Source organism: Phyllostomus discolor, chromosome 4 (genome assembly GCF_004126475.2).
Source record: "Phyllostomus discolor isolate MPI-MPIP mPhyDis1 chromosome 4, mPhyDis1.pri.v3, whole genome shotgun sequence".
In the NCBI taxonomy this organism is placed as follows: domain Eukaryota; kingdom Metazoa; phylum Chordata; class Mammalia; order Chiroptera; family Phyllostomidae; genus Phyllostomus; species Phyllostomus discolor.
The window spans coordinates 104,754,615-104,778,786 of record NC_040906.2 but is presented as its reverse complement, the minus strand read 5'-3'; the positions used below and the strand labels follow the sequence as shown (position 1 = coordinate 104,778,786).

The 24,172-nt window shown below is 55.1% G+C and overlaps 2 protein-coding genes across 3 annotated transcripts; both read right to left on the bottom strand.

Annotated features, from left to right (window-relative positions):
* Positions 1–457: 457 nt before the first annotated feature.
* Positions 458–14,236, bottom strand: LOC114494413 (complement C4-A-like). The gene is made up of 41 exons (XM_028509513.2): positions 14,077–14,236; positions 13,793–13,991; positions 13,387–13,588; positions 13,154–13,224; positions 12,981–13,069; positions 12,710–12,792; positions 12,429–12,525; positions 12,185–12,290; positions 11,933–12,065; positions 11,368–11,483; positions 11,088–11,267; positions 10,801–10,986; positions 10,488–10,673; positions 10,234–10,392; positions 9,860–9,986; positions 9,603–9,677; positions 9,139–9,336; positions 8,933–9,044; positions 8,769–8,839; positions 8,384–8,523; positions 8,062–8,271; positions 7,753–7,804; positions 7,563–7,652; positions 7,207–7,416; positions 6,985–7,060; positions 6,665–6,821; positions 6,436–6,549; positions 6,158–6,329; positions 5,709–5,941; positions 5,469–5,636; positions 5,032–5,091; positions 4,039–4,132; positions 3,771–3,963; positions 3,595–3,685; positions 3,377–3,451; positions 1,928–2,030; positions 1,699–1,788; positions 1,516–1,614; positions 1,285–1,368; positions 862–994; positions 458–701 (listed from the first exon to the last, which is right to left on the bottom strand). The coding sequence occupies exons 1-41, from the start codon at positions 14,139–14,141 to the stop codon at positions 560–562; spliced, it is 5,241 nt and encodes a 1,746-aa protein (XP_028365314.1). The 5' UTR covers positions 14,142–14,236; the 3' UTR covers positions 458–559.
* A 521-nt stretch (positions 14,237–14,757) lies between these two features.
* Positions 14,758–24,161, bottom strand: STK19 (serine/threonine kinase 19). 2 transcript variants are annotated; one of them, XM_036023871.1, is made up of 7 exons: positions 23,925–24,161; positions 23,657–23,826; positions 16,969–17,064; positions 16,545–16,684; positions 15,649–15,746; positions 15,397–15,544; positions 14,758–15,192 (listed from the first exon to the last, which is right to left on the bottom strand). In XM_036023871.1, the coding sequence occupies exons 1-7, from the start codon at positions 24,022–24,024 to the stop codon at positions 15,147–15,149; spliced, it is 798 nt and encodes a 265-aa protein (XP_035879764.1). In that variant the 5' UTR covers positions 24,025–24,161; the 3' UTR covers positions 14,758–15,146. The 2 variants fall into 2 exon arrangements, with proteins under 2 accessions (XP_035879764.1, XP_028365506.1); XM_028509705.2 differs by having other exon boundaries at positions 23,657–23,793.
* Positions 24,162–24,172: the final 11 nt, after the last annotated feature.

The following is a 24,172-nucleotide window of genomic DNA, read 5'->3' as shown; positions in this document are numbered from 1 at the left end:
GCAAGGCCAAGGGTCAACAGGCTTTCAACAGACCAGGCCTCGGCCCAAAGCCACAGCCCCCAGGGCCGCTAATGGCGCCAGGACCAGCGGGAGACGTGGGCCAGATAGCGCGGCTCCTGAGGCAGAAGAGCCAGGTGTGAGCTGAGCGCAGGCCCTGCTTGGGGACGAAGGGCCTGTCACACCTGGCCACCTGGGGCAGTGGAGTGCCCTTCTGGAACGGTGGAAGGCAGGCCTTGGTGTGGACGTTGGGTCCTCAGGGTGCAGGCTGCTGGGTCACAGGTCTGCTCGGGGGATCCTGTGATGGATTCAGCTCTCAGTGAGCCATTCGGGAGGGGTGAGGCACCCAAGGTCATCCAGGCTCTGAAGGCCTAAGATTGCACAAACCCTGGCCTGGGCACCCCCGACCCAGAAGGCACAATGGGGACTGCTCTCAGTCCTGGAGACACACACAGCCATATTGCTGACAAAGGCCTTTATTGGGTCTCTGGCCCTGCCGTGGGGCCAGTCCAGGAGTCGTCTTTCCCAGGCCCAGGCTCCTCCTGGGGGAGGGAAGCAGCCCTCACACCTGGCACCCCTGAGTGCCATACTCCTGCAGGAAGTCCCGGAGCTGGGCACAGGCTGTCCGCTGGCGGGTGCTCCGGCACAAACGTTCCGAGGGCATCTCCTCAATCCAGCTGTTCGAGTCCAGCAGGTATTGGGGTCTGTGGGGGCAAAGGACAGGCAGCAGTGGTCAGGAGGATGGGCGGATAGAAGAGGAGAGCACACAGTCCCTGGCTTCTGAGGGGCAGGGCCTAGCACTGGGGATCCGTTTCCTCATGAGGTGTGAGAATAGCAAGAGGCTCAGGGGCCCAGAGAACTCACTGTCCCTTGAGGTCACTGGTGGTCCCGTCCAGACCCATGATCAAATACTCCTTCCCAGGTTCCAAGTGAAGGCGGCAAGAGTTTCGAACCAGGAAGTTTCGGGTCTGACCAGCAGTGGCCTGGGCATCCTTGGCTGTGGGCAGATAGGCCCAGAGCTGTCAGAGGGGAGGAGGAGGGGCAGGGACAGCCAGGGGCCAGGCACTTTACAGACAACACCCCCCCCACCCCCGCACCGAGCCCTGTCACTCCCAGCAGGGTGCTGCTTCCCCGTTTATGACAAACCCAGGGCTTCGAAGAGGCTGAGGGGATCTAAGCTCAGACTCTTCTGAATTTTTACTATTAGGCAGCGAGGCCCCAAACCTGGACCTCAGCTGCCCTCTATCTACCCCGCCCTGCCCACACCCCTGGCCCGCCCCTTCATACAGAAGTGCAGGACTTGGATGATACTGGTCTCAAAGAGGCGGAAAGCAGCTCTGGAATCTTCTCGGAGAACCTTAACCTGGAAGCCTGTGAGGGAGTTTAGGGGAAGGAAAGGAAGGAGTGTCACCCTGGGGCTCAGGGCTGCAAGTTGGTGTCAGAGCAAAGAGGCCGCCCGCAGGCCTGCGACAGGAGCGGGCACGACCAGAGACCCTCAGGACCAATGGGCAAACTGACCATAGTCCACGCGGGGGTAGTAGCAGGCGAACTTCATCCTGTAGCCATCTACTTCCACCAGCCCCCGTTCCAGGGCACGCCGCTGTCGCGGGCACTTGCCTGAGGTCAGGACCCAGGTGAGACAAGGTCAGCCCCAGCAAGCGCCCCCCCAGCCCGCCCACAGGCCCGCAGACCCCGACTCACCCTCGGCACACTGGCAGACGTCCGCGGAGCACAGCGTGGACAAGAGCTTGCTCTTAGCTGGCGCTCCGTAAAACACAGAGCACCTATGCTCTGGGGAAATGCAGAGAGGGCAGTTAGGGCCCGAGCGCCCTCGCTGTCTCCCAGTCCTCTGGAGCCACAGGACAGCCCCGTCACCTTTTACTGCCCCAGCTCTGATGCCCCCCACCCCCCACGTGTCCGCAGTGCTCACCCGGGTTGTAGTAGTCATACAGGACTGCACTGGCGGGCTGCACCAGCCCCACGGCCACCTCCTGCACGGCTCCAAAGCCCACACATTCTCGAGAGGTGGGGACCTGGCACGGGGAGTAGGGGGGTCAGGGACCCACTCCCTGGGCCCTGCGGGCCACTGGGCTACATTTCCTTGGCCTGTCTCTGGTTCCTGCTGGTCTCATCTTCAGTGTCCTTCACCTTTTGTTGCCTGCTGGCTGCCAGAACTCTAAAAACTGCTCCCAAGGTCTCTGCTGACCTCACTGCCCAGATGGTGACCTCATCCCGGTCTCTTGTCTCCAAGAGCCTCCGCAGAATGTTCCACCATGGACAGTTTCCCGAAACTCAGGGTCAGCTTCCGGACCATCCCTGCTTCTGGCCCGCTTGCCTCTGACAGCCTCTCGTCTTCCTTCCAGGGGTCCAGGCCTGGCCCTGGCTCTTCCCCTGCGCTCCCCTGTGAATGTCTCCGCCACTCCCGGCTTTCACCAAACCCTCCAGGTTGATTCCCAAACAAACCTCTGAGCTTCATTCTTGCATTAGGATTTTTGCAGGATATATAAATTCTTCAGATTCACTCTGCCCGCCCTCCAACCCACTCACCCTCCTGAGAGCCTCGCTTCGTCACTGATACAATGAGGGCCTCCCTTATCTGCCGCAACCTGTCACTGTGGGTGCTGTCACTACGCCCATTCCCTGGGGCCTGCCCCACACGTGAAGGCCTGGCTCCTTCTCCCCACGCCCGCACTGTGCAGTGTGGCTGGCACCTGCCACCTTCCCTCCTCAGCTGAGCTTCTGCACGGTCGGCACCACCTTTCCCACTGTGTTTAACCAGACTCCCTGCCTGGCTTCTCAGCCAACAGGGTCTGGCCCCTCTTTACATACTGGGGGTGGAGGGGGGGCATCTTTCCCAACCCACAAATACGTGACTGATGGTATTACTGTGTTCACATGCCTTTTTCACATTTTCTCCAAGACATTATAGTAAACAGTCCAAAATTTTTTGAGGGCCATCAGAGCCCTCTTTGGCTCCAATAACTCTTTAGCCAAATAGGTGCAAAGACAAAACCAACTCATCTATGACCAACATCACTTCATAAGAGAAAATATACTTTAATATAAAAAACTAGGAATGCCAATAAAAAGAAAAACAAAAGCAAATCCTCCAGTTGCATAAATTCAGCTTTATGACAGACTCTCTCAGGCTGCCCCTGCGGACTGGCACTGGCCCCCAAACCACACCAGGGCTCGGCCCCTGGCCGCCTGCTGGCACCACTCTGCAGCCAGGTGCCGGCTCCCTCGCCAAGCCTCCCTCTCCCAACAGGTTCTCCCTGGGAGCCAGGAGCCGCTGCTGCAGCAGCGTCTCCTGGAAACCTCAGAGTGCGTGCGCAGTAAGCAGCACCATCCACGCCCCAGCCCCTCACTCCCTGCTCACCGAGTCGAAGTACAGCAGGACGTGGGGCCCCTCGGTCTCAAAGTGACTCACGTAACGATCAGAGAGGGAAGTCAGCTGTAAAGAAGGAGAGGGTCTCAGGGAGGCAGCCGTGGGCCCTGCACGTGGCAGGCCCCCGCCCCCAACCCCCCCCCCCCTTCCGCAGCTGGAGGGGCTGCAGGGAGCAGGGATGGAGCGGGCCCCTGGGGCATGTGCCACACCTTCTCCAAGTCAGCCCGAAGGGCGTGGAAACCGCTCAGGAGAGTGACGTCCGCGATGGCCATGCCCGACAGCCCCACCTTGCCGTTCCGCCTGCAGAGAGACGTCCCCTGGGTCTGGGCTCCCCCTGCGCCCGCTGGCAGATGCCGCCTGGCTGGGTCCCGCCCCCCAGCCTCACCAGATGCACACAGTGTACTGCACTCTGGACTCCTGCTCCTCGTCCGCCTTGGGCGCCTCCCTTCTGCGGCGGCTCCTCCGCCCCTCAAACAGCTGCAGGGGTGTCACGGGCTGGGAAAGGGCCCCCGGGTCATCTCTGGCGAAACCTGAGTCCCGATAGTCCTCGTAGTCCTCGTAGTCCTCGTTGGCTGCCACTACATGGAGGGGCATTGAGACCAGGCCCCTGGTACCAGCCCCCAGAGGCCCCGTGGCCCTGACCCCACACTCACACGTGTACTCGACGTGGCCCATGACCGTCACCTCGATCTGAAGATCCTGGCAGGTCGTGTTCTTCATGTCCAGGACATTGTAGGTACGAAGGACCTGGCTCAGCAAGGGGCACGGAGAGAACGCGGGACAACTGGGGCCACAGGCCTCTCTCCAGAGCCACACCTAAGGTCATCTCCCTGGGCTAAGGGCTTTGAAGCCTGTGGCCCCTTCTCGCCCTCCTTCCTGACCAGTCCCCACATTCGAATGGCCCAGAGTTGGGCTAGACAGTGTGGGGGGGTGGGGGGCAGCAGGGGCCGGCCCTCAGAACCAGCACTGTACACCATGCAGAAGAGGCTGCTAGGAAAGCTCAGGAAAGCTTTTGGCCAAGGCTTGAAGGGAGAGAATGAGTTTGCCACATGGGACAAGAAGCCAGGTACACCTGTCTGGCCAGGGGGGTGGGCAGGGACCCGGCCCTGCGTGGCGTGGGCAAATCTGAAGGTTGGTCTGACCAGTGTCCTCAGAAGGTCAGTTTCACGGCACTGTGGACGGGGACTCCGAGGGGTGAGACGTGGGGGTGGGAGAAGTCCCAAGACTGTTCCAGCCCTGAGATCAGTGAACAAGTGACGAGGGCCCCAGACATCAGGGGACCAGAGGAGCAGTGACTGGGGCCATAAGAGGGGCGCGGGAGGGAGGGAGGGGCACTAAGACGCCTCCAGAGTGACAGCTGGGCTGCTGGGGGAAGGGGCTGAGGTGGCCAAGGGGACACAGGAGGAGGAAGGGCCAGCGTCGGAGAGGCCGGGGCTGAGCGCTGGGTGTGTAAGCGCAGCGCTGAGGGGGGGCACCGACAAGAGCTCCGGGAGGGCGGAGGCCGGAGTGAAGGGAGAGCTCCGCGGACGCCAGACCAGCCCTGGGGCGTCTCCCTCCTGCTGACCCTGAGCTCTGCCCACGGGTCTCCCACTCAAGACCCCAGCTGCTCGCTGCTGGCCGGGGTGCCCACCACTGTGGGCTCTCACCTTCAAGGTTCCTTTGCTGTTTCCTCCCACCTTCACATTAATCTTGCTGCCCAAGGAAAACTTGCAGGAACAGAAAAGGGAAAGGATGTCAGAAGGGCACGGGAGGACGCGCTGTTTGTTGTTCCAACTTACCTCCTTCCTAAAATCCAGCCCTCCTCTCCCCACCTCATGTCTCTACAGCGTTTACGCCTTCACGTGCATGGTTTCACTTCAGCCTCCTGAAGTGAACTGCTGGGCAGACTCGGCACACACTACTTTCAGAGGAGGAAAACGAAGCCCGGAGGCTCAGCGACTGCAGACCGCACAGCCAGTGAGTCTCTCCACGAGGGTCTCAGGGCCAGCTGCTAGGGGTGCTGTGGGTGGGGGGGTGCTGGGAAGTTCTGGCCCCTTGGAGTAGGCCCAGGTGTCATGGCAACCCAGGCGAAGGTGTGGCTCACCTGCAGCTCCTCCTGCAGCCCCTGACTTTGGCGGCTGTTCAGCTGCAGCACGTGGGACCTAAGCCCATTGCGACCCATGGAGCTGAGGGTGACATTGAGCCCCATCTCCTCCTCAGTGTGGGACATGATCCAGTACGCGGACAGCGCATCCAAGGCGATCACCGTGTCCTGGGGAGGTTGGAGCAGGACTCAGGCTCGGTCTCTGGACCACCCACCCCGAAGTCCCAGGGCAGCCCCTACCTGGGTACTGCGGAATCCCCCTTGGAAGCTGCCCTGGTGGATGAGCCAGGCTGCAGCCTGGTCGGCCATCTCTGCCTTGCCCTCCCGGAGCAGCAGGTGCAGCAGGCCGTACGCCGTCGTTTCAATCCACACGGCCGGGGCCTGGGGCACAGGGTCTGCCGGGTTGCGAGGGGCCGGGGTGGGCGACACGACGTTGCTCTGGGAGGTGGTGACGGAGCCCCAGTACATGTGGTCTGGGAGGGCAGGGAGACCCACCGGTGAACGGACAGGCCGCTGGTCGTCTGGCCCCTCGCGCTCCTGTCAGGCTTGTCCAGCTCTGCCCTCGTCGCCCCTGCAGATGCCCTCACTCCTTCTCGGGGTCTTGGTTTGGTTTTTGCCTTTGGGCGCACTTGGCGGTCCCAAGCTCCCCCAAGCCCCAGGATCAATGCCAGAACCCCCTCGACTCTCACCGCCTGTCTCTTGGGCCATGGCCATGAGGTTGTTGTGGGCCACGTCCTGCAGGCCCTCAGAGGCCTCGGTCAGCGTCAGCGCGTAGGCTGTGATTGCGGCTGCGTGGGCACCCAGAAGCCCGGCACTTGCTTTCGCCCCCAAAAATGAGTTTGCATTTGAGATGGAAGTTTCCTAGAAGAAAGTGGGGAGGAAGATCTGTGAGCTGGTCACCTAGGTTCCTGAGGAGAAAGGGCGAGAGCTGGGGGCCAGTGAAAGGCAGGCGCGAGGGTGCCCTTACCACTCGCTGCTTCAGCTCCGCATTCGTGTCCTGGAAGATGGCCAGCCCGTGATGAAGGGCAATGACCACAAAGGCCGTCAGGGCCACAGTCTCATCATTTCCTACCAAGCCCCCCTGGTTGGTTCGGGAGGAAAGGAGATGTCAGCCTGGAGGGGTAAGGGGCCGGGAGAGCTGCCCCCACCCCCCACCCCCACCCCCGCGCTCCTCGGCCCAGCCTCCTGGCCTGCACCTGCATGCCCCTGTGGAGAACTGGATGGGGGTCCTGGAATGAACCATCAGCCTGTTGCTGGGACAGCAGCCACTCGGCAGTCTCCTGCAGCTTTTCAGGTGAGTCGCTCACCTCTTTCTGGGCCAAACTCAGTACCTTCAACACAAAGGCTGTGAGCCTAGGGGGGGAGAGTGACAGCTGGGGACAGGGACTGGCCCCCCCAGGGAGCACGGCCCTGCTCCCTGAGAGACCTTGTTAGTCTCCCTCCCATTGTAACCTGGCCCTGCCCCTGGCAGCTCTGCCACCTCTTGGAGACCCAGAACCACTCTTCCCAACCTCACCAGGTACTGCTCTCCCGATGTAACCATGCCCCATAGGAACCGTCTGTTTTCCGATACTGCTGGATCCGTATGTAGCCTTGGAGAGGAAAGGCAGCTGCTCTGTGTGCCCATGGCCACGCTCCCCGTTCCCATCGGGCACCCCCTCATCCCGCACCAGCCGCCTGGGCTGCCCATCTTCCATTGACTGCCCGCCCCCACTCCTGCTTGCCCTGCACCGAGAACCTTTCTGGATAAGATCCACGGCGTGGTCCTTGGTCTCCGGGGGCAGTCTGCTCCACTGCTCTGTCTGGTCCAGGTAGCGGGAAGCAGCCAGTGTCGGAGCCAAGAGGACCATGGTTTGTTCCCCGCAGCCCGTAGGAAGCTTCAGGAGGGAGGCCAGGCCTTCTGGTGACAAGGCCCCCCCAGAGCCCAGACTGTCCAAAGGATTTGTGGCTACAGGGGAGAAGGTGGTCGAGGGGGAGAAGGTGGTCAGGGGGAGAGAGCAGGTCTGGAGACCCCGGGTCAGGGGCCGTGGGGTCAGACAGGCTGCACGTGAATCTGAGGGTGGCCACTGGAAAGGAGCTGGGGGACACTCCCACCTGTGACCCTGACGTGGCTGCTGAAATCACCATCGGGGATAATATTGGGATCAGAGTTGCCGGGAATTTCCAAGGCCCGACCTCGGTGGTCTGGGAAGATGGGGTAAATTGTCAGTCTGTCCCGACGTCCATATCTCCCACCACCTACCACCCCTTAGAACTCTGATGGCAGGGGGCTGGGGCCTCTCACCCAGGGGGTTGAGTTCATAGACCATCTCTTCTGTGTGGGTGGCTCCTTCCTTCTGTCTCGGGGGAAACAGAGCTCTGAGAGACTGCTGATCACCCAGGACTGCAGCCGCCCCTCCCAGCGTAGGCAGGCGCCCCAGGGCTTGGAGTGTGGATTCAGAGACAGAGCTGGATCAGAACTGTAGATGCGGTAAACTGACCAAAGTGTTGGGTTTGGGTACTGGGCCTCTGGCCTGGCCAGCAGAGAGGGTGCCAGGGGTCAGGGGGTAAATCTGGGAGCCTGGGGGTCTGAATTCCGGGGTACTCCATTCACCTCAATTTGTAGAACCTTAGACACTGCGTCCCCTATAGGGAACTCCAAGGACCCTCGAGCCACCACCTTCAGGGACACAGCAGCGGCCGCTGTGGGCACCACAGAGAAGCCAACAGGCCGGGCAGAGCGTGCAGGCACCAGCACCTGCTGGGCCAGCCCTCCGCCCCCGGCCAGGCACAGCCCATCCACCGGAGACACATGGACGCTCACCTGGGGCAGGAAGACGGGAATGGCCAGAGTCCCCATCTGGTTAGGCTCTTCACCCCTCCCCCCCAGCTCCACAGGCCCCCGGGCACACAGGCTCCCTCCCACAGGGCCTCACGGTCAGGTTTTGGTCCAGGTAGTTGTAGAGGACGGGACGCAGCTCGAACTGCTCAAAGCGGCGAACAGAGATGGGCAGGCGCAGGTGCAGGTGGAATTCTCGGAACACCCGGAGCTGGGCCGGTGTGGCCACGCACAGGCCTGCGTGGGGAGGAGCACGAGGAAGGGGTGGGAATCAGAGGCCCAGGAGCATCACGGCCACAGGGCGCCACTAACAAGGGGCAGGGGTGACCCATCTCTGCCCTGCTCTGTAACCTCCCCTCCCTGCTGCGGGCAGTGCAGACTTCCCCCGCTGTCTGCACCCCCTTCCTTACAGTGAGAGAAAAGAGAGGTGGATGGAGGGGGATGGAAGAGGGGTGGCCGGAGGCCCAGCACAGCAACCTCACCTGCTGTTCTGGACAGGCTCACAGCATGGATCTCCCATGTGGTCAGAGAGTCAGGCAGCAGCTGTGGCATGCTGTGGTAGGAAAAAGGTGAGAAGCCTCGTCACAGCCTGGGCTGGCCCCAGGCACTGCCCAGGGACCCGGCCAGGCCCACCACACGCCCTCACTGGAGGAAGCGGTCCACGGGTGCCACTCTCCAGAGCCAGTTCTCCGGGAAGAAGCTGCGAACAGGAATGTCATCTTCATCCATCAGGTCTTCCTCCTGCAGGATCTCCAGAGCTGGGGGACCACAGTGCAGGGGGATGAGGAGGGGTCCCTGTGCCCTCCCAGGTTGCCCAGCCTGCCCCCCCAGCACCCCCCCACCACGGCTCACCTCGGGCGAGGCCCACCTGGCCCGTGGCCCGAGTCTTCTTGCGCAGGCTCTCTGCAAACTGGCAGCAGGACAGAAAGGGCTCCCGGCAGGCTGGCTGCGGCACTCGGGCCGCTCGCTGCTCACAGGAGCGGATCATGGGCAGCCGCGTCAGCCCGTCCTGGCAGCAGCGCCTGGCTCCTGGGGAAGTGTACTGGCCCACTGCAGGGCCGCCGGGGGTAAGCACGGGAGACACACCTCCTCCCCACCCTGACCTCCAGAGACACAGGACTCGCCCTGAGAAACCAGGAACTCCAGAGTGGCCAGTGGAGAGAGTGTCCTGCCACTCGCTGTCAACACCAGAGCCCGGATCCCTGGCCCTGAACACCGTAAACTTGGCTCCCTTGGAAGCAGAGGCGCCAAGAGGCAGACCCCTCCTCCTGGCATCCGGGCCTAAGTGGAGAGCTTCACAGGTGCCCACAACTCACACTTCTCATTAATCGCCTTCTGGAAGTTCACGTTTCTCTTTTCCCGGGCTTTCTTCTCCTTGGGGCAGCTCAGACCTGGTAGAAAGCAGGACAGCAGCCAAGCTTTGGGTGTGTGGCCTGCCGCCTCCCCTCCCCGCTCCCCTTCCCTGCTCCCCCTCCCCCTCCCAGGCCCAGAGCTTCCTACCCCTCCTCCTATCTTACCCCTAAGGCCCCTCCTCCCTTCCCCCCATCCATCCCACTTCCTCCTATGGTCTCACTCCTTCTGGCTGAAGTCCATCTGCTTCCATCAGAAAAGGCCAGGCCAGCTGCCTCGAATACCTGAATGGCATCGTCCCCACCCCCAGGCCCACAGCCGAGGTCATAGCTGTTCATCACTTCAAAGACCTAGCAAGAAAAGGCAGGGATGGAGCAGAGATGAGTGCCTTGAGGGGCAGGATTGGCTGTGGGTGAGAGGGCAGGGGATGGACAAACATGCGAGACAGGCGGTGGAGAAACCGACCGCAGGGCCCACAGCGCGAGGCGGGGGGGAGTTGGGGGCCGCCTGAGTGAGGTCCAGGGCCGGGCTCTGGCTCAGGCGGCGGGAGAATGCATCCTAGAGGACGAGGACAGGGTGGGGGGAGTCTTAACAAACCTTGCCCATGTCAAGGGGCTTGTGGGCTCTGCCACCCACAGCATACAGAGCCATGTCCACAGCTCCCAGTGCCACCAGGGCCGGAGAATCAGTGTGCAGGTAGAGCTTCACGGTCTCCCCAGGACGATAGTCCTTGCGACTGTCCACGCTCAGCTCCAGCTGGCAGAGGAGGGAGGTGGGGCAGTCAGAGTGGGGGGAGTTTCTTTTCTTTTCTTTTCTCTTCACCACCCCATCTCTCCCGATGGGTTGGTTACCTTGCCCTCACAGGCTCCAGCCTGGACGTCCACTCGCAGGGAGTTGGCTACTGGGAGGCCCCCGTGGTAGTAGAAAGCCACAAAGTAGAAGGAGGGTGCCAGGTGGTGCTCCACAAGCACAGAGACCGAGGTCAGGGCCGTCCTGGGCTCTCGACTCACAGACATGATCTGGCCCCGAGATACGATCTGGACAAGAGTGGTCCCCTCTTCACTGCGCATCCCCAGCACCGAAACCACTCCCCACTAGAGGGCTCTCTCCTGCCCAAGCCGCTCCCTGCACCCTGCCCTCCTCCACAACCCGGCTCATGCACACCATGTAGTAGTAATGAGAGAAGCTGGCCCCACTGATGCCCACAGCTTGTAGGTTCAGGTGGAGCGTGTCCCCAACTCGCGGGGATTGAGGATCCAGCCGTTCAATGGACAGAAACCCAGGGCTTCCTGAGGGTGGGGCTTGCACGGTGAGCTTGGCTGTAGCTGGGTGCGGAGAGCCTGCAGACACCTGGAGGGAGGGTGGGGTGGGGGCCGCAGGGCCATGGGTGCTCAGGAGCCCAGCCTGCCCTTCCTTCCCTCCCCGGGCTCTCCTGCGGGTCAGAGTCCTACCAAGAGCTGCATTTCTGAGGTGGTCTGAGGGACAGAAATGGACATGAGGACTTGGCCTCTCCCATTTGTGTGTTGCTGAAACTGTTGTATTGTAGGAGAAGCAGAACCAGTGAACAATGTGGCAGAAACTTTGACAGGAATGCTGGAGACAGGCGAGCCTGACATGTCCCGGACCAGGGCCTAGGTGGGCAGGGAGGGGCAGGTCAAACTGTGGTCAGAAAGGCCTCGGGCCCTCCTGACGACCACACTCCCCCCAACCCCCTGCCCTTGCAGAAGAAACCTGCAGCAAGAACTGGGCCCCAGGCACAAGGTGTCGCTTGGTATGGCTAAGATCCAAGGAGAAGGGAGATGACACAAAACGCCAGGACGTGAGCTCTGCCTCCTCCATCTCTCCCCCTGCAAGACATGAAGCAGAGGGGTGGAGGGGGGACCCAGGAAGAGGGGCAGCGGAGCAGAGGGAAGCAGTTCGAAGGTTTCCTGCCCACAAGACAGTGAGCTCCTCAGGGCGCAGGCAGTCTCCCATTTATCTCTATGTTTGCTGAGCCACATAGGACCCAGCACACAGATGGAGCATAACATGTATCTGCTGGGTGAATGGATGGAAGGACAGGTGGATGGATGGACAGATGGGTGGGAAAAAAAATAAACTGAGACGGGGGAAAGTGCTGCTTCCCCAGAAACCACCCAGAAGCACAGGCAGAGAGAGACAGTCTCCTGGGTCTTCCGTGCCTGTGGGTCTCAGAGGACGGTAAGAAAGGTAAGGGGTGGTGTCAGTGCTGGGGAACAGAGTCGGCTCAGAGGTCAGAGGCCAGGGCCTGGGGACATCATCAGGCAAAGCTGCCCACCTGGAGACTCAATGATGGCTGCTGCCACGTAGAGGCGCAGCCCTGGGAGGTCGGTCAGAAGAATGTTAAGCTTCTCCAGGGCATCCTGAACCTCAGCCTTCGAGAGGGAGATGTGACACTGGCCCTCTACCAGCTGGGGCAAACAAGAAAGCAGAGCCTGGGTTGATACCTGAGTCTCCCACCTCGTGTCCTCCCCTCCCCTCACCCTCACACCCCTCCCCTCACCCTCACCCCTCCTACCCTCCTTCCTACCCTGGTCTGATTCTCCAGTCCCCGAAGGAAAGTCTTGTCACCGTTCTCACCCAGGAGTCCAAAGCGCACATATGCCACCCCCTGCACTGGCTTCCCGTAGATGTACCTGCAGCCGCAGAGAGATTGGGCGCAGGCTGGGCGGGGGGCTGGGGCGAACGATGGAATGGGGGGCAGCGGTGGATGAGGGAGGGAAGTGGCATGTTCACACTGAATGGGGAGCCCTGGGAGCAGGGCCCGGAGTTACCTGGCCTGGATGTCTAACTGGATTTCATCAAGAATGCCAGGTGCTGTCAGGATGTAGGGCTTTCCAGGGATGATCTTCACCTCAAAGTTAGGAAGGACTGACCCAGGGCAAAGAGGTAGGCGAGTCAGGCTCTAGTGGAAGGGCCCTTTAATGACTCCCCCGACCCCTCAGGGCGGTGGCACCCGTATTTCCCTGCTCCGGCCCTGTTCCCACCACCTCTCCTTCAGCCCTTACTCCCTGCAGGAAAGGAGCTGCTTGGCCCTCACATCTCCAGCTCTCACCATATTTCTTCACCTCAAACTGGGTGCTGCTGTTGGATTCCAGGCCATCTGAGAATCGGGCTGAGATCTTCCAAGTCCCTGGCCTGAGGATGGACAAGGGAGGGACTCAGCCTACTTGTGCAAGAGGGCCTGGGACAGCCAGCAGCCCAGCTCCCTGCAAAAGGACTATGGGGTAAACCGGAGGCCCAGGGAGCTGGGGTCTGACTCTGTGTGTTGGAGGACAGAGCAGGGGAACCAGGAATGGGGTGGGGCAGCTGAGGCGAGAGCTCACTCTGAGATGTCCGGGATCACAAAGTCATCCTGGAAGATGGATGTGGGAGCATACACCTGCTTCTTCCGCACACGGAGGCCATGAGAGTTCTGCAATGGGAGGAAAAGTGTCATGGCTGGGAGGTCAGATCAGTGGCCCCAGCTAATCAGGAAGGTCAGAGGTCAGGGACTCACCTCCACAGTGACCGTGAGGGTGTCCGTGGATGGGCGCATCTTTTGGTCCAGGGCAAAGACCCGGTATCGAACTGGGAGTGGAGGGTGAGAGGTAAGCAGCAGTCCACATGGGCAGGGAGTGAGGGGAGAATAAACGTTTGCGAGGCAGCCTTCCCGTGCAGCGCACTTTCAGATTGTCTCACGGAAGGAGATATGAGGGAGTTCAAGGCCGAGGCCCTGGGGCTGAGACTCACCCCGCTGGCCAGGGTTGTAAATGGGCTGGTCGGTCTGCAGGAAAAGGTGCCCCCGGCGAGAGGAGAAGAGAAGGTTGATGCCCTGAATGTCTATCCCTTTCAACAGAGTGCTCCTCAGCCATGGTGACTGGGCCACGAGCTGGACCTGGGGGCCTCCGAGGAGGCTGTGGAGGCCACAGCTCTCAGCACCTTTTGGGGATGTCTGTCAGGAAAAGGGGAGGGAAAGGAAGTGGGTCAGAGACAGAGCAGAAGGAGAAAGCCAGAGAGGCTGAGACAGAAACAGGGAAGGAGACCTTTGCCTGAAAGGAGCGACAGGGAGGGAGGCCAGCGAGAAGACAGACACGGAAGACAGAGGGGACAGAGTGGGAGGCGCTAAGAACAGCAGGAGGGAGTGGCATCCAACTACCTGGAGGCTGAGGAGAATAAAGTCTTTTTCTGAGGTGAGGATAAAGTCCACCTTCGGGGAGCAGGAGACAGCAAGATTGTTCGGGTTTCTCAGGAACACTGTCCCTTTTACTTCCTGTCCTGGGGGGGCATCCTGGAGCTGCAGCCCCACCGACAGGGGGACCCCCAGGTGAACCACGGAAGGAGAGAACAGGAGCAACCTGGGGAGAGGTCGGGGTCAGCAGTCGGCCTCCCCTCTTCCACCCCTACCCCGACTCTGCAACCCTGGCCCCCTGCCTCCAGCACCTGGGCTTCTGCAGAGAGAAGGCGAAGAAGCTGGACGCCCAGATCAGCCCCCAGAGGAGCCTCATGGCTGGAAGACCCAAGAGGGATCAAACACGTCTGTCTGTCTGCTCCTTTCTGGTCAGCCTCGTGTTTGAAGCAGGGTTGAGTCTGGACCTTGCTCCTCCCCCAGCCCAGCCAAGCCGGGAAACCACATGACAGCCCAGAAATGCAACTGGCCCCAAGCCCAGTGTTGGGGGTGGACACCCCCAGCCACCTGGGTCTCTGGGGGAATCAGGAAATCACAGCCCAGAGTCATGCCCTCCCTGTTAACCCATCTCATCCCCGTACCCTGGGCACCCCTACGGGGCATACCTGGGTGACTGCTCGAACGTGCTCAGTATCGGAGGGCACAGCGCACAGCTGGAGAAATGAGGCTCCTTGTCCTGGCCCTAACACCACAATGGGAGGAGACACTGGCCTCTTCCATGACCCACAAAAACTGCACTACATCAGGCCTTTGCTCTTTGCAGGCCCCGACAGAAACTCTGTGCTTTAGATCAGGCACACCCTCACCACCCCACAGGGAAAACTGACCTCAACACCCCTTTTCCCCTCCGAACAATGAGGCACAGGTTAGGCCCAAGTGTGGCCTTACCTCTACCCCAAAACAAGAAACACACAGCACATTACACAAGACACCCAGGAAACAGCACCATCAGAAACACTTTATTTGGCAGCTTCAACCCAGCATGTAGGGAAGAGAACCCTGCCCTCCCCCACCAGCCTCCTCGGAAACCCCACCTTCCTAGCCCGGGACAGTTAACAGCAGCACGAAAGGCAGCGGCCATGGCCTTGGCACGTCTTCTGACTCCACTTCCACGGAAGGGCAGAGCAGCACCACCCAGACCCCACGACTGGCTCCGAGCCCAGGTTAACAGCAGCAGTCACGTCTGACATCACACTCTTGAGTCCAAAACTCACGGTCCTAGCCCCAAGCTTTGCAAGGTGACCCTGTCTCGGCCACCACTGGGCAACACTCCCGGGCCCCTCTTGCTCCACTGCAGGGAGGTCTGCCACGATGAGTGGAATCCTCACGTCTCCGGCAGGCGCAGGAGGGTTCCAGAAGTGGTGGAGACACTGCACAAGAGAAAGACACGGTGGGATCCAGATGCGTAGGCCCAAGGTCTGGGGAGAACTCAGACCTTGGCCAGGGATGTTCCCGGGTTCCAGGGGAGAGAAGAGCTGGGCTTCCCTAGTGAGGAAAGCAACAGTGGGGAGGAAACCCAACTACGCTTTGGGTCATTGCTCTGCCAACTGCTAGAAGCTGGAGGCAAGACTCACCAGTCCACCAGCTGGGCCCCAATGAGGTCATGCACGTGGTAGGCGAGACCCAGTTTCACCGAGGCAGGCACCCGCCGGCCCAGGAGCTCTGAAAGGAGTAGCTCCCGGTACTTGGCCTTCCGGATCATGCCAAGGACAGCCTGGCGCCCTGGAGGAGAGATGGCACAGGAGTGCAGAGTAAGGCCTGCAGGCCAGAGAAGCGACTGAAAGGTGTTTTTGAGGGGCTGAGGGCTGGAGTTGCAGACAGGATACCTTTAACAAAATACTTAATGAATCTCCCAGCTCCAGGAACAGCCAGCCACCAACTCCCAGCATCTCGGACGGTGAAGATTCCAGCGTTCACCAGCTGCCTAAGCAGGTGGGAAGCCAGGAAAGATGAGGCCTTGGCTCTGAGAATCCTCTCTCCTCCCTGTCTGCTTATGTTTGGACTCTGTCTTCAGAAACACAAGCAACCCGGCAAAGGGACCGGATAACAGATACCCCACCCCACCCAGCAGTTCTCCGATCCCATTCACCTGCCCAACTGCCCTTCCCCCACTCTTTACCCACTGCTAGTTCCCTAAAACTGCTCTCAGAAGCCTTCCCTGACCACAAGCCCTGACACCCTCAGTCCCACCAGAAACAAGGGTCTTTTTTCTGTGCTCCTCCCACTGACTACGCATACTTCACCACAGCTCCTCCCACATCCACTGAGAAATTCAGAAAACGCCTTCACATGCACTGTGGGTTACGAAACAGGGAGCCCGAGCCAGGGACATTGATATCAGCCCTGCACTGATAATTTCATCTCACCCACGCCTGGTTGTTGTTCTTTTGAAAGTGAGTGCTTTAGCTCCTACCACTCCTGTTCTTAATATCAGCAAGATTCACATCAGGCATTTGTGGTCCCTACAGGCCTCTAGATGCGTCTGATTAGCCACCCAGATGGCCTGAATTTTAATCCTAGGGCTCTTTCCAAGGCCCTAGGTAAGACAGGTGTCTTACCTGGGGGGAGTAATAAAAATTTAGATCATTTTACTAAAATTAAAAAAAAGAAAGTAAACCTTTTGGGCAGGTTTAGCAAAAGGAAAAGGACAAGGCTGGATGGGAGGAGGCAGGGAGGTGCCAGATACCCGATTTGATTGGTTCCCCAAGTCCCCAAGTCTCACGTGATCTCTGTGTCTGTGAAGCCAAAGGTCTGCGTCATTTGGTCCTGCTGGAAGCTAAGGTCCCTACAGGCTGGAAGCACCGAAGCCAGAAACTTCTGCACAGCCCCAGCATATGATCGCCCACTGCAGGTCTTGAGGACCTGGAACCAGAGATGAGAGATTGGTGTGGCCCCTCCCCCACCCCCCAGTGGCCTCCTTCCCAGGACATTTACCTGCAGGTGGGAGGCAGATTCCCTTCTGCTGAGTTCCTTCCAGCTTTCATACCTTTCCTCCCCCTCCTCCCTCATATTACTATTTAGCAGAGCCCTGTCCTGTGCCCTCTGTGAGCTGTGGAGTGGGAGAACGGCCTCTTTTCTTTTTACTTCCTTTCCCCAGTCTCCTGCCGGCCCACCCCACGCCCCGTGACACACACAGTCGCACGCACCCTGGTCTTGTAGTCCTCGGTGAGAATGATCCCATGGGCATCCAGGTCGAAGCCTAGCTGGACGACTCTGATCTCCCCCTGTTCCTGAAGTTCCTTCTGTCTCCAGAAAGATGGGAATGGAAGGAAAAGTATCAGGGTGAGATGTTCCACTAGACTCTGCGCGCCTGGCCCACATTGGGAAGTTTTTCTCTAAGTAAAGGAAAAGCTGTGGGGAGTGAATCAGAAGAATCACCAGAGTCTTTCCCAACTGGTCACCCACCCACCTCATCTGTAGTGTCGAACTATCAGTACGCATTTTCTAAGACCACTCATTTGCCTGACACTAAAGATAAAACAGTGATTAAGACACAAGCCCTGGCCTTAAGGAATTAACAGTCCAGACTTGGGGTAGAGGAAAGTGGAGAGGAATACAAGATAAAAGGTTTAAAACAAATAAAAATCAACTAGGAATACAGCAAGAACCAACCTACCTGCTGAAAATTAATTAAAATGCTGGATAAAATAGTATTTTTTAAATTGTTAAGCATCAAAGAGCTCACAAAATAATAAGTGAACAAAAGAATTCATAGAAGTAATTGGAATGTGGAAGACATGTGATGATTTAGGCAACTCTGTCCAGCGCAGTCAGAAATAACTGGACACACAAGGAAACAAATTCAAAAGAAACAGACAACAAAAACAGACCCCACAAGGCATGTTATCAAGAAATTATCAAAAACAGACTATTAAAGCTCTGGCTGGGTAGCTTAGTTGGTTAGGGCATTGTCCTGAAATGCCAGGGTTGTGAGTTCAATCTCCAGTGAGGGCACATACAAGAAGCAACCAGTGAATGCATAAGTAACTGAAAGCAACAAACACGTTTTCTTGCTTTCTCTCTCTCTTTCTCATCAATAAATAAAAAAAATATTTTAAAAAGCCCCTATGTTCATAATGCTGAAATAAATAAAAGCCAAGATAGAGTTTTTCAGCAGGAAATTATAAAAATTGACATAATAGCCCTGGCTGGTGTGGTTCAGTGGATTGAGTGGTGGCCTGCAAACCAAAGGGTCCCAGGTTCCATTCCCAGTCAGGGCACATGGGTGGGTTGCAGGCCAGGTCCCCAGTGGGGGGCATATAAGAAGCAACCACACATTAATGTTTCTCTCCCTCTCTTTCTCCCTCCCTTTCCCTCTAAAATAAATAGAATCTTCTTTTTAAATTACCTAAAAAAAACAACATATTTTAAAAATCCACATAGAAATTCTAGAACTGGAAAGTGCAATTAAGGACTCAATGGATGGGTTTAATGAATTAAGACACAGCTAAATAAAAAGCTACTAATCTGCAAGACAGATCAAAATAATTAACCACACTATAGTAAAGACAGTCAGAAGACAGAAAATGCAGACAAGAGACTAAGAGACTTAAAGGACACAGAGAGAAGGTACAATGTATAACACACCCACAACCAGGACAGTGCATTAATCCAATTCCATTAACTCATAGAACAACAGACAAAATAATCAGTGAGGAGCCAGAAGACTTCAACAGTAACACATTACTAAGAAATTAATAACTGAATATAACTATTCTTCTCAAATATACGTACAATATTTAACAAAACTGACCACAAAAGACGAAGCAAGTCTCAATAAGTTTCAAAGGACTGAAATCATATGTTCTCTGGCCACAATATCATTTATGCCAGAAATCAGTAACAACAAAGTAATAAGAAAATGTTTAGACATTAAGACATACATTACTAACCAACCCAATGAATAAAAGAAAACAAATCACGAACCAAATTAGAAGACATTTTAAAATGAATCATAATGAAAATATATACCAAAACTTGGGGAGACAGATAAATCTCAATATTTAGTGAAAAACTACAGCTGCCCTGCATTTATCTATTAGAAGAGAAAAGAGCCCTGCCCTGGCTGGGTGGGTGAACTGGTTGGAGCATCGTCCCCTACACCAAAAGGTTGAGGGTTCAACTCCTAGTCAGGGCACACACCTAGATTGTGGATTCAATCCCCAGTCGGGGTGTGTACAGCAGGCAACTGCTTAATATTTCTTTCTCACGTGGATATTTCTCTGGATTTCCTTCTCGCTCTTTCTCCATCCCCCTCCCTTCCTTTCTCTAAAATAAAATTTAAAAAAAATAATCCCCAGGTAAGAATTGAGAGAGAGAAAGAGAGAGAGAGAGAGAGAGAGAGAGAGAGAGAGAGAGAGAGGGAGGGAGGGAGGGAGGGAAATAGCCATGGCTGGTGTGGTCGGCTGGTTAGAGCGTCATCCCATAACTGAAGGATTGCAGGTTCGATTCCCAGTCAGGGCACGTACCTGCATTGTAGGTTTGATTCCTGGTCAGGGTGCATAAGATCCCTGGTCAAGGTGCATACAAGAGGCAACCAATCAATGTTTCTCTCTCACATCAGTGTTTCTCTCTCTCTCTCCCTCCCTCTCTCTCTAAAAACAATGAAAAAATGCCCTCGGGTGAAGATAAGAGAGAGAGAGAGAAAGGATAAAAATTCATGAAAAAGGAAAGTAAAATAAACCCAACAGTAGAGGGGAAACAGATTAATGAAACAGAAAACATGCAAACAAGAGAGCAATAAAGCTATTAATATTGAGAGACTAGTAATGTTGATAAGTCACTGGTGTGACTGACCAAGAAAAAGGGAGGAGAAATCTATTATTCTACAAACAATAAAAAGAGACTCCAAACTTTATGCCAATGAATTTGAAAGTTTAGGTGAAATCAACAAATTCCTAGAAAAATACAATTTTTCCAAGTGAATGAACAAAATGGATAGGTCTGCAAAATGGAAATCTATGAAAATGAACTAACTACAGCTACAGGCAACAATTTGGAAGAATCTCAAAAATATTCACCTAATAAAATAGATATAGACTTCCGGCCAAGATGGAGGCATAGGTAGACACACTGTGCCTCCTCCCACAACAAAAATAAGGACAACAAAAATTTAGAAACAAAATAGCAACCAGTACTGACAGGAAATTGAACTGTATGAAGTCCGACAACCAAGGAATTAAAGCAGACACATTCATCTAGACTGGTAGGAGGGGTGGAGTTAGGCAGCATGGTAGAGAGGGGTTGGGGCAAAAAAAAAGCGGTGGCTGGCACACCTCAGGTGCCAGAAGCAGCAGCTGGTGGACCCAGAGAGGTGGCAGATCGTGGACAGCATGCAAGACGGCTGGCGGAATCGGGTGGTCCCACATTCTCGCACAGATAAACCAGGAGAAACTGGGGAGCGCGATGGACTGTGCAACCCAGGGCTCCAGTGCAGGGAAATAAAGCCTCAAAACACCGACTGAACACCTGTGGGGATTGAGGTGCAGGGAGAGACTCCCAGCCTCACAGGAGAGTTCATTGAAGAGACCCACAGGGTCCTAGGACATACACAAACCCACCCACATGGGAATCAGCACCAGAAGGGCCCAGTTTGCTTAGGGGAAGCAATGGAAGTAACTGAAATTCAGCAGAGAGTGGAGCAAGCGCCATTGTTCCCTCTCGGACCCTCCCCCACATACAGCATCACAACACAGCTACTGGGTTGCCCTGCTTGGGCGAACACCTAAGGCTCCACCCCTAACTACGTAACAGGTGCAACAAGACAAAAAAAAAAATGGCCCAAACCAAAGAACAGATCCAAGCTCCAGAAAAAATACAACTAAGTGACGAAGAGATCGCCAACCTATCAGATGCACAGTTCAAAGCACTGGTGATCAGGATGCTCATAGAATTGGTTGAATTGGTCACAAATTAGATGAACAAATGAAGGCTACACTAAGTGAAATAAAGGAAAATGTACAGGGAACCAATAGTGATGGGAAGGAAAATGGGATTCGGATCAATGGAGTGGACGAGAAGGAAGAAACAACCAAACAGAAAAGAAGGAAGAAACAAAAATTCAAAAAAATGAGGAGGCTTAGGAACCTCCAGGACATCTTTAAACATTCCAACATCTGAATTATTGGGGTACCAGAAAGAGAAGAGGAAGAGCAACAAGTGGAAAAGTTATTTGAACAAATAATAAAGGAGAACTTCCCTAATCTGGTAAAGGAAATAGACTTCTGGGAAGTCCAGGAAGCTCAAAAAGTCCCAAAGAAGTTGGACCCAAGGAGGAACACATCAAGGCACACCATCATTACATTACCCAAGATTAAAATGAAGGAAAGAATCCTAGAAGCAGCAAGAGATAAGGGGACAGTTACCTACAAAGGAGTGCCCATAAGACTATCAGCTGACTTCTCAAAAGAAAATTTACAGGCAAGAAGGGGCTGGAAAGAAATATTTGAAGTCATGAAAGGCAAGGACCTACATCCAAGATTGCTGTATCCAGCAAAGCTTTCATTTAGAATGGAAGAGCAGATAAAGTGCTTCTCAGATAAGGTCAAGTTAAAGGAGTTCATCATCACCAAGCCCTTATTATATGAAATGTTAAAGGGACTTATCTAAGAAAAAGAAAATAAAAAGCATGTACAGTAAAACGACAGCAAACTCGCAATTATTAACAACCACACCTAAAACAATGAAAACAAACTAAGCAAACAACTAGAACAGGAACAGACCCAGAGAAATGGAGATCACATGGAGAGTTAGCAACAAAGGAGTGAGAGGAGGAGAGAGGGGGGAAAGGTACAGAGAATAAGTAGCATAGATGGTAGGTAGAAAATAGGGGAGGGTAAGAATAGTATAGAAAATGTAGAAGCTAAAGAACTTATGACACATGGACATGAACTAAAGGAGGGGAATGTCGGTGGGAGGGGGTGGAGGGGAGTGAAGAGGAGAAAATGGGAAAACTATAATAGCATAATCAATAAAATACATTAAAAAAGAAACAAGATATAAATAAATACACTCAGTATGATTTTGTTTATAATGAGTTCAAAAGTGGGTAAAACTGAGTTACGCTGTTCATGGATAAACACATAAGGAACAACTGTCATACCAGTCAGGACAGCAGTCACCTTCCAGGGACATAAGGCATTTTGAACAGAGAGCGATATATGTCGGATGTTGGCAGTGTTCTACAGTCTAACTTGGGTGGTGGTTAAATGGGTATATGGTCTGTAAACATTCTTTAAATTGTGTGTGTGTACATGTTTATATTTTCTTTTGTGCCAACTTTTAAAGTTTTTTTAAAAAATTCAGGCTAACACCAGTTGATTAGATTAAAAATAACAAATACTATATATATGAGAGTGCTTCCACCTGACTTGCTTCCTTATGAGACTGGAGTTTGTTTCCATCTTCCCATTCTTCCCTCTTCTTTCCGACAGGTTGCCATATTAACCTTCTACCCGCTAAACCCAATGGACAGATTTGGGATATTATTTTTCTTGACCTCTTCACAGATCACTGCCCTGAATCATGGGTTTAAAAGCACCAAATACCCCACTTTGTTGAAAATCTCTACTTTCACAATAGGCCTCTTCCTGGGTTACCCTTACTCTAGCCATTCCTTCTCAGCCTCTTTCCCAGACTCCTTTTCCTCTGCTTTCCCCTTACATCAGTGGATCTCAAATTTTAAGGCACATTAAGAATCACTTGGGGCAGTAGTTCAAAATGTAGATTACCAGGTCCTACCCCAAGAGACCTTAATTCACTACCCTGAGCATTTTTTAAGAAGCAGCCCAAATAATTCTGATATAGAACCCAGGACATACTCTGAGAAATACTGCCTTAAGTATTGGAATATCTCAGCACTGTGGGTCTGGCCCTATAATCTTTCACTATAAACCTGAAGTCCTTAACCATGGGCCTCAGAATATCTGTTGCACACCTTCCTCCCAAATTGTGCATGTACCTTGTATATACATGGCGTGTATGCATTTTTCGGTAAAGAAAGATACTGCTTTCATTATCTACTGAAGTATGCAAAAAGGTTAAAAATCACCCCTCTACTCACTCTTCCAATCCGATCTCACTCACATCCACAGACTTTGAACCACCTCTCACTTCTCAATAACTTCCAATTCTAAATCATGGGTCCAGAATTCTCTCCAAAGCTCTCCCAAAACCTTCTCTCCAAAACATTTTCTCCAAAAACTTTCACATGCAACTGTCTACTACACATTTGTTTTTGGACGCTCCACAAGCACCTCCAACCCAACTTGCACAAAATTAAGAACATAATTTTTGCCCAACAAATCAATGTGCTTCTCTATTCACTCCACCAACCAACCTCTCACTATGTCCGGCATAAAATCTTGAGCTATCTTGGATTCCTCCCTCTTGCCACTTCCTACATCCCTCACCCAACCTTCTCCCTTCCTGCTACACTGCCCTAATTTAGGCCTTCACCAGTTCTCAGAGACAGTTTCTTCGAATTGATCCCCCTGCCTCATCTCACTACCTCCAAACCACGCAACACACCGCTCCCTCTCCTGTTTAACATGCTCTAAGATCATTGTCTTCGGTGTAAAGCAGAAACAACACTGACGCTCAAGGCCTATTGTAATTTGACGTCTGCCTGCACTCCCAGCACTGCAGCCTCCCCCAACTTCATGCTCCCATTGCGTCATGCTCCCCACTGCCTGCGCGTCTTTTAACAGAGTCTGTAGCATTCTCCCTGGCACTGCAGTGTCTTGCCCCAAAAGAACTAGGCTTGCTGAATGGCAGGATGGCTGGCGGAACGAGAGACTGAGTACTGCTTCGGTCCGTGGCTCCGACGCCCCTCACCAGCTGCCGGTCAGCCGCAGTCCGGTCGGGCACAAGGCTGTACACCTGGCTCCTGAGCGCGATGGGCGGCAGCGCATCTTCGAACAGACCTCGGGGGAACAGCCGCACCAGCTCCGCGACTGCCGCGCGTGCCGATCCTGGGCGGAGAGGCCTGGTTACTGGGACGTGAACTAGAGCGGGGGGACGCTTATGGGGGTGCCGTCCTCCCAACATCTAGGGTGAGGGGAGGCGAGGCCGCTCGTGCAGACTTCCCGGTTGTCACGGTTACCTGCCTCGCCCCTCAAAGGATCTCCTTCTGCATGCCCTGGTTCCCGCCGCCTCTTCAGTCCCAAAGTCTCCGGGACCAGGTGCAGCCTCTTCCGGCTCATGACCCGGGATCTTGTGGGGCCGAAGAAGGGGAAGGTGTTGAGGGAAAGACCAAGAAAACAGACTTCCGGCGCGGAACAGTGACGTCTTCCGAGACTGGGCGGAGTGTAAGTCAGGCCCTACAGTGACAAAAGAGACGTCCACCCGCCG

Excerpts from the sequence above, each read along its gene's own strand:
- STK19 (XM_036023871.1), bottom strand. The coding sequence starts at position 24,024 with ATGAGCCGGAAGAGGCTGCACCTGGTCCCGGAGACTTTGGGACTGAAG. Across the intron at positions 23,827-23,924 it reads TCCTTTGAGGGGCGAGGCAG|TTCACGTCCCAGTAACCAGG; the intron begins GTAACCGTGACA and ends CCCCCGCTCTAG. Across the intron at positions 17,065-23,656 it reads CTGCGGCTGACCGGCAGCTG|AAGGAACTTCAGGAACAGGG; the intron begins GTGAGGGGCGTC and ends TTCTGGAGACAG.
- LOC114494413 (XM_028509513.2), bottom strand. The coding sequence starts at position 14,141 with ATGAGGCTCCTCTGGGGGCTGATCTGGGCGTCCAGCTTCTTCGCCTTC. Across the intron at positions 11,484-11,932 it reads AGCCATCATTGAGTCTCCAG|GGGGAGAGATGGAGGAGGCA; the intron begins GTGGGCAGCTTT and ends CATGTCTTGCAG. Across the intron at positions 4,133-5,031 it reads ACAGCAAAGGAACCTTGAAG|GTCCTTCGTACCTACAATGT; the intron begins GTGAGAGCCCAC and ends TTGCTGAGCCAG.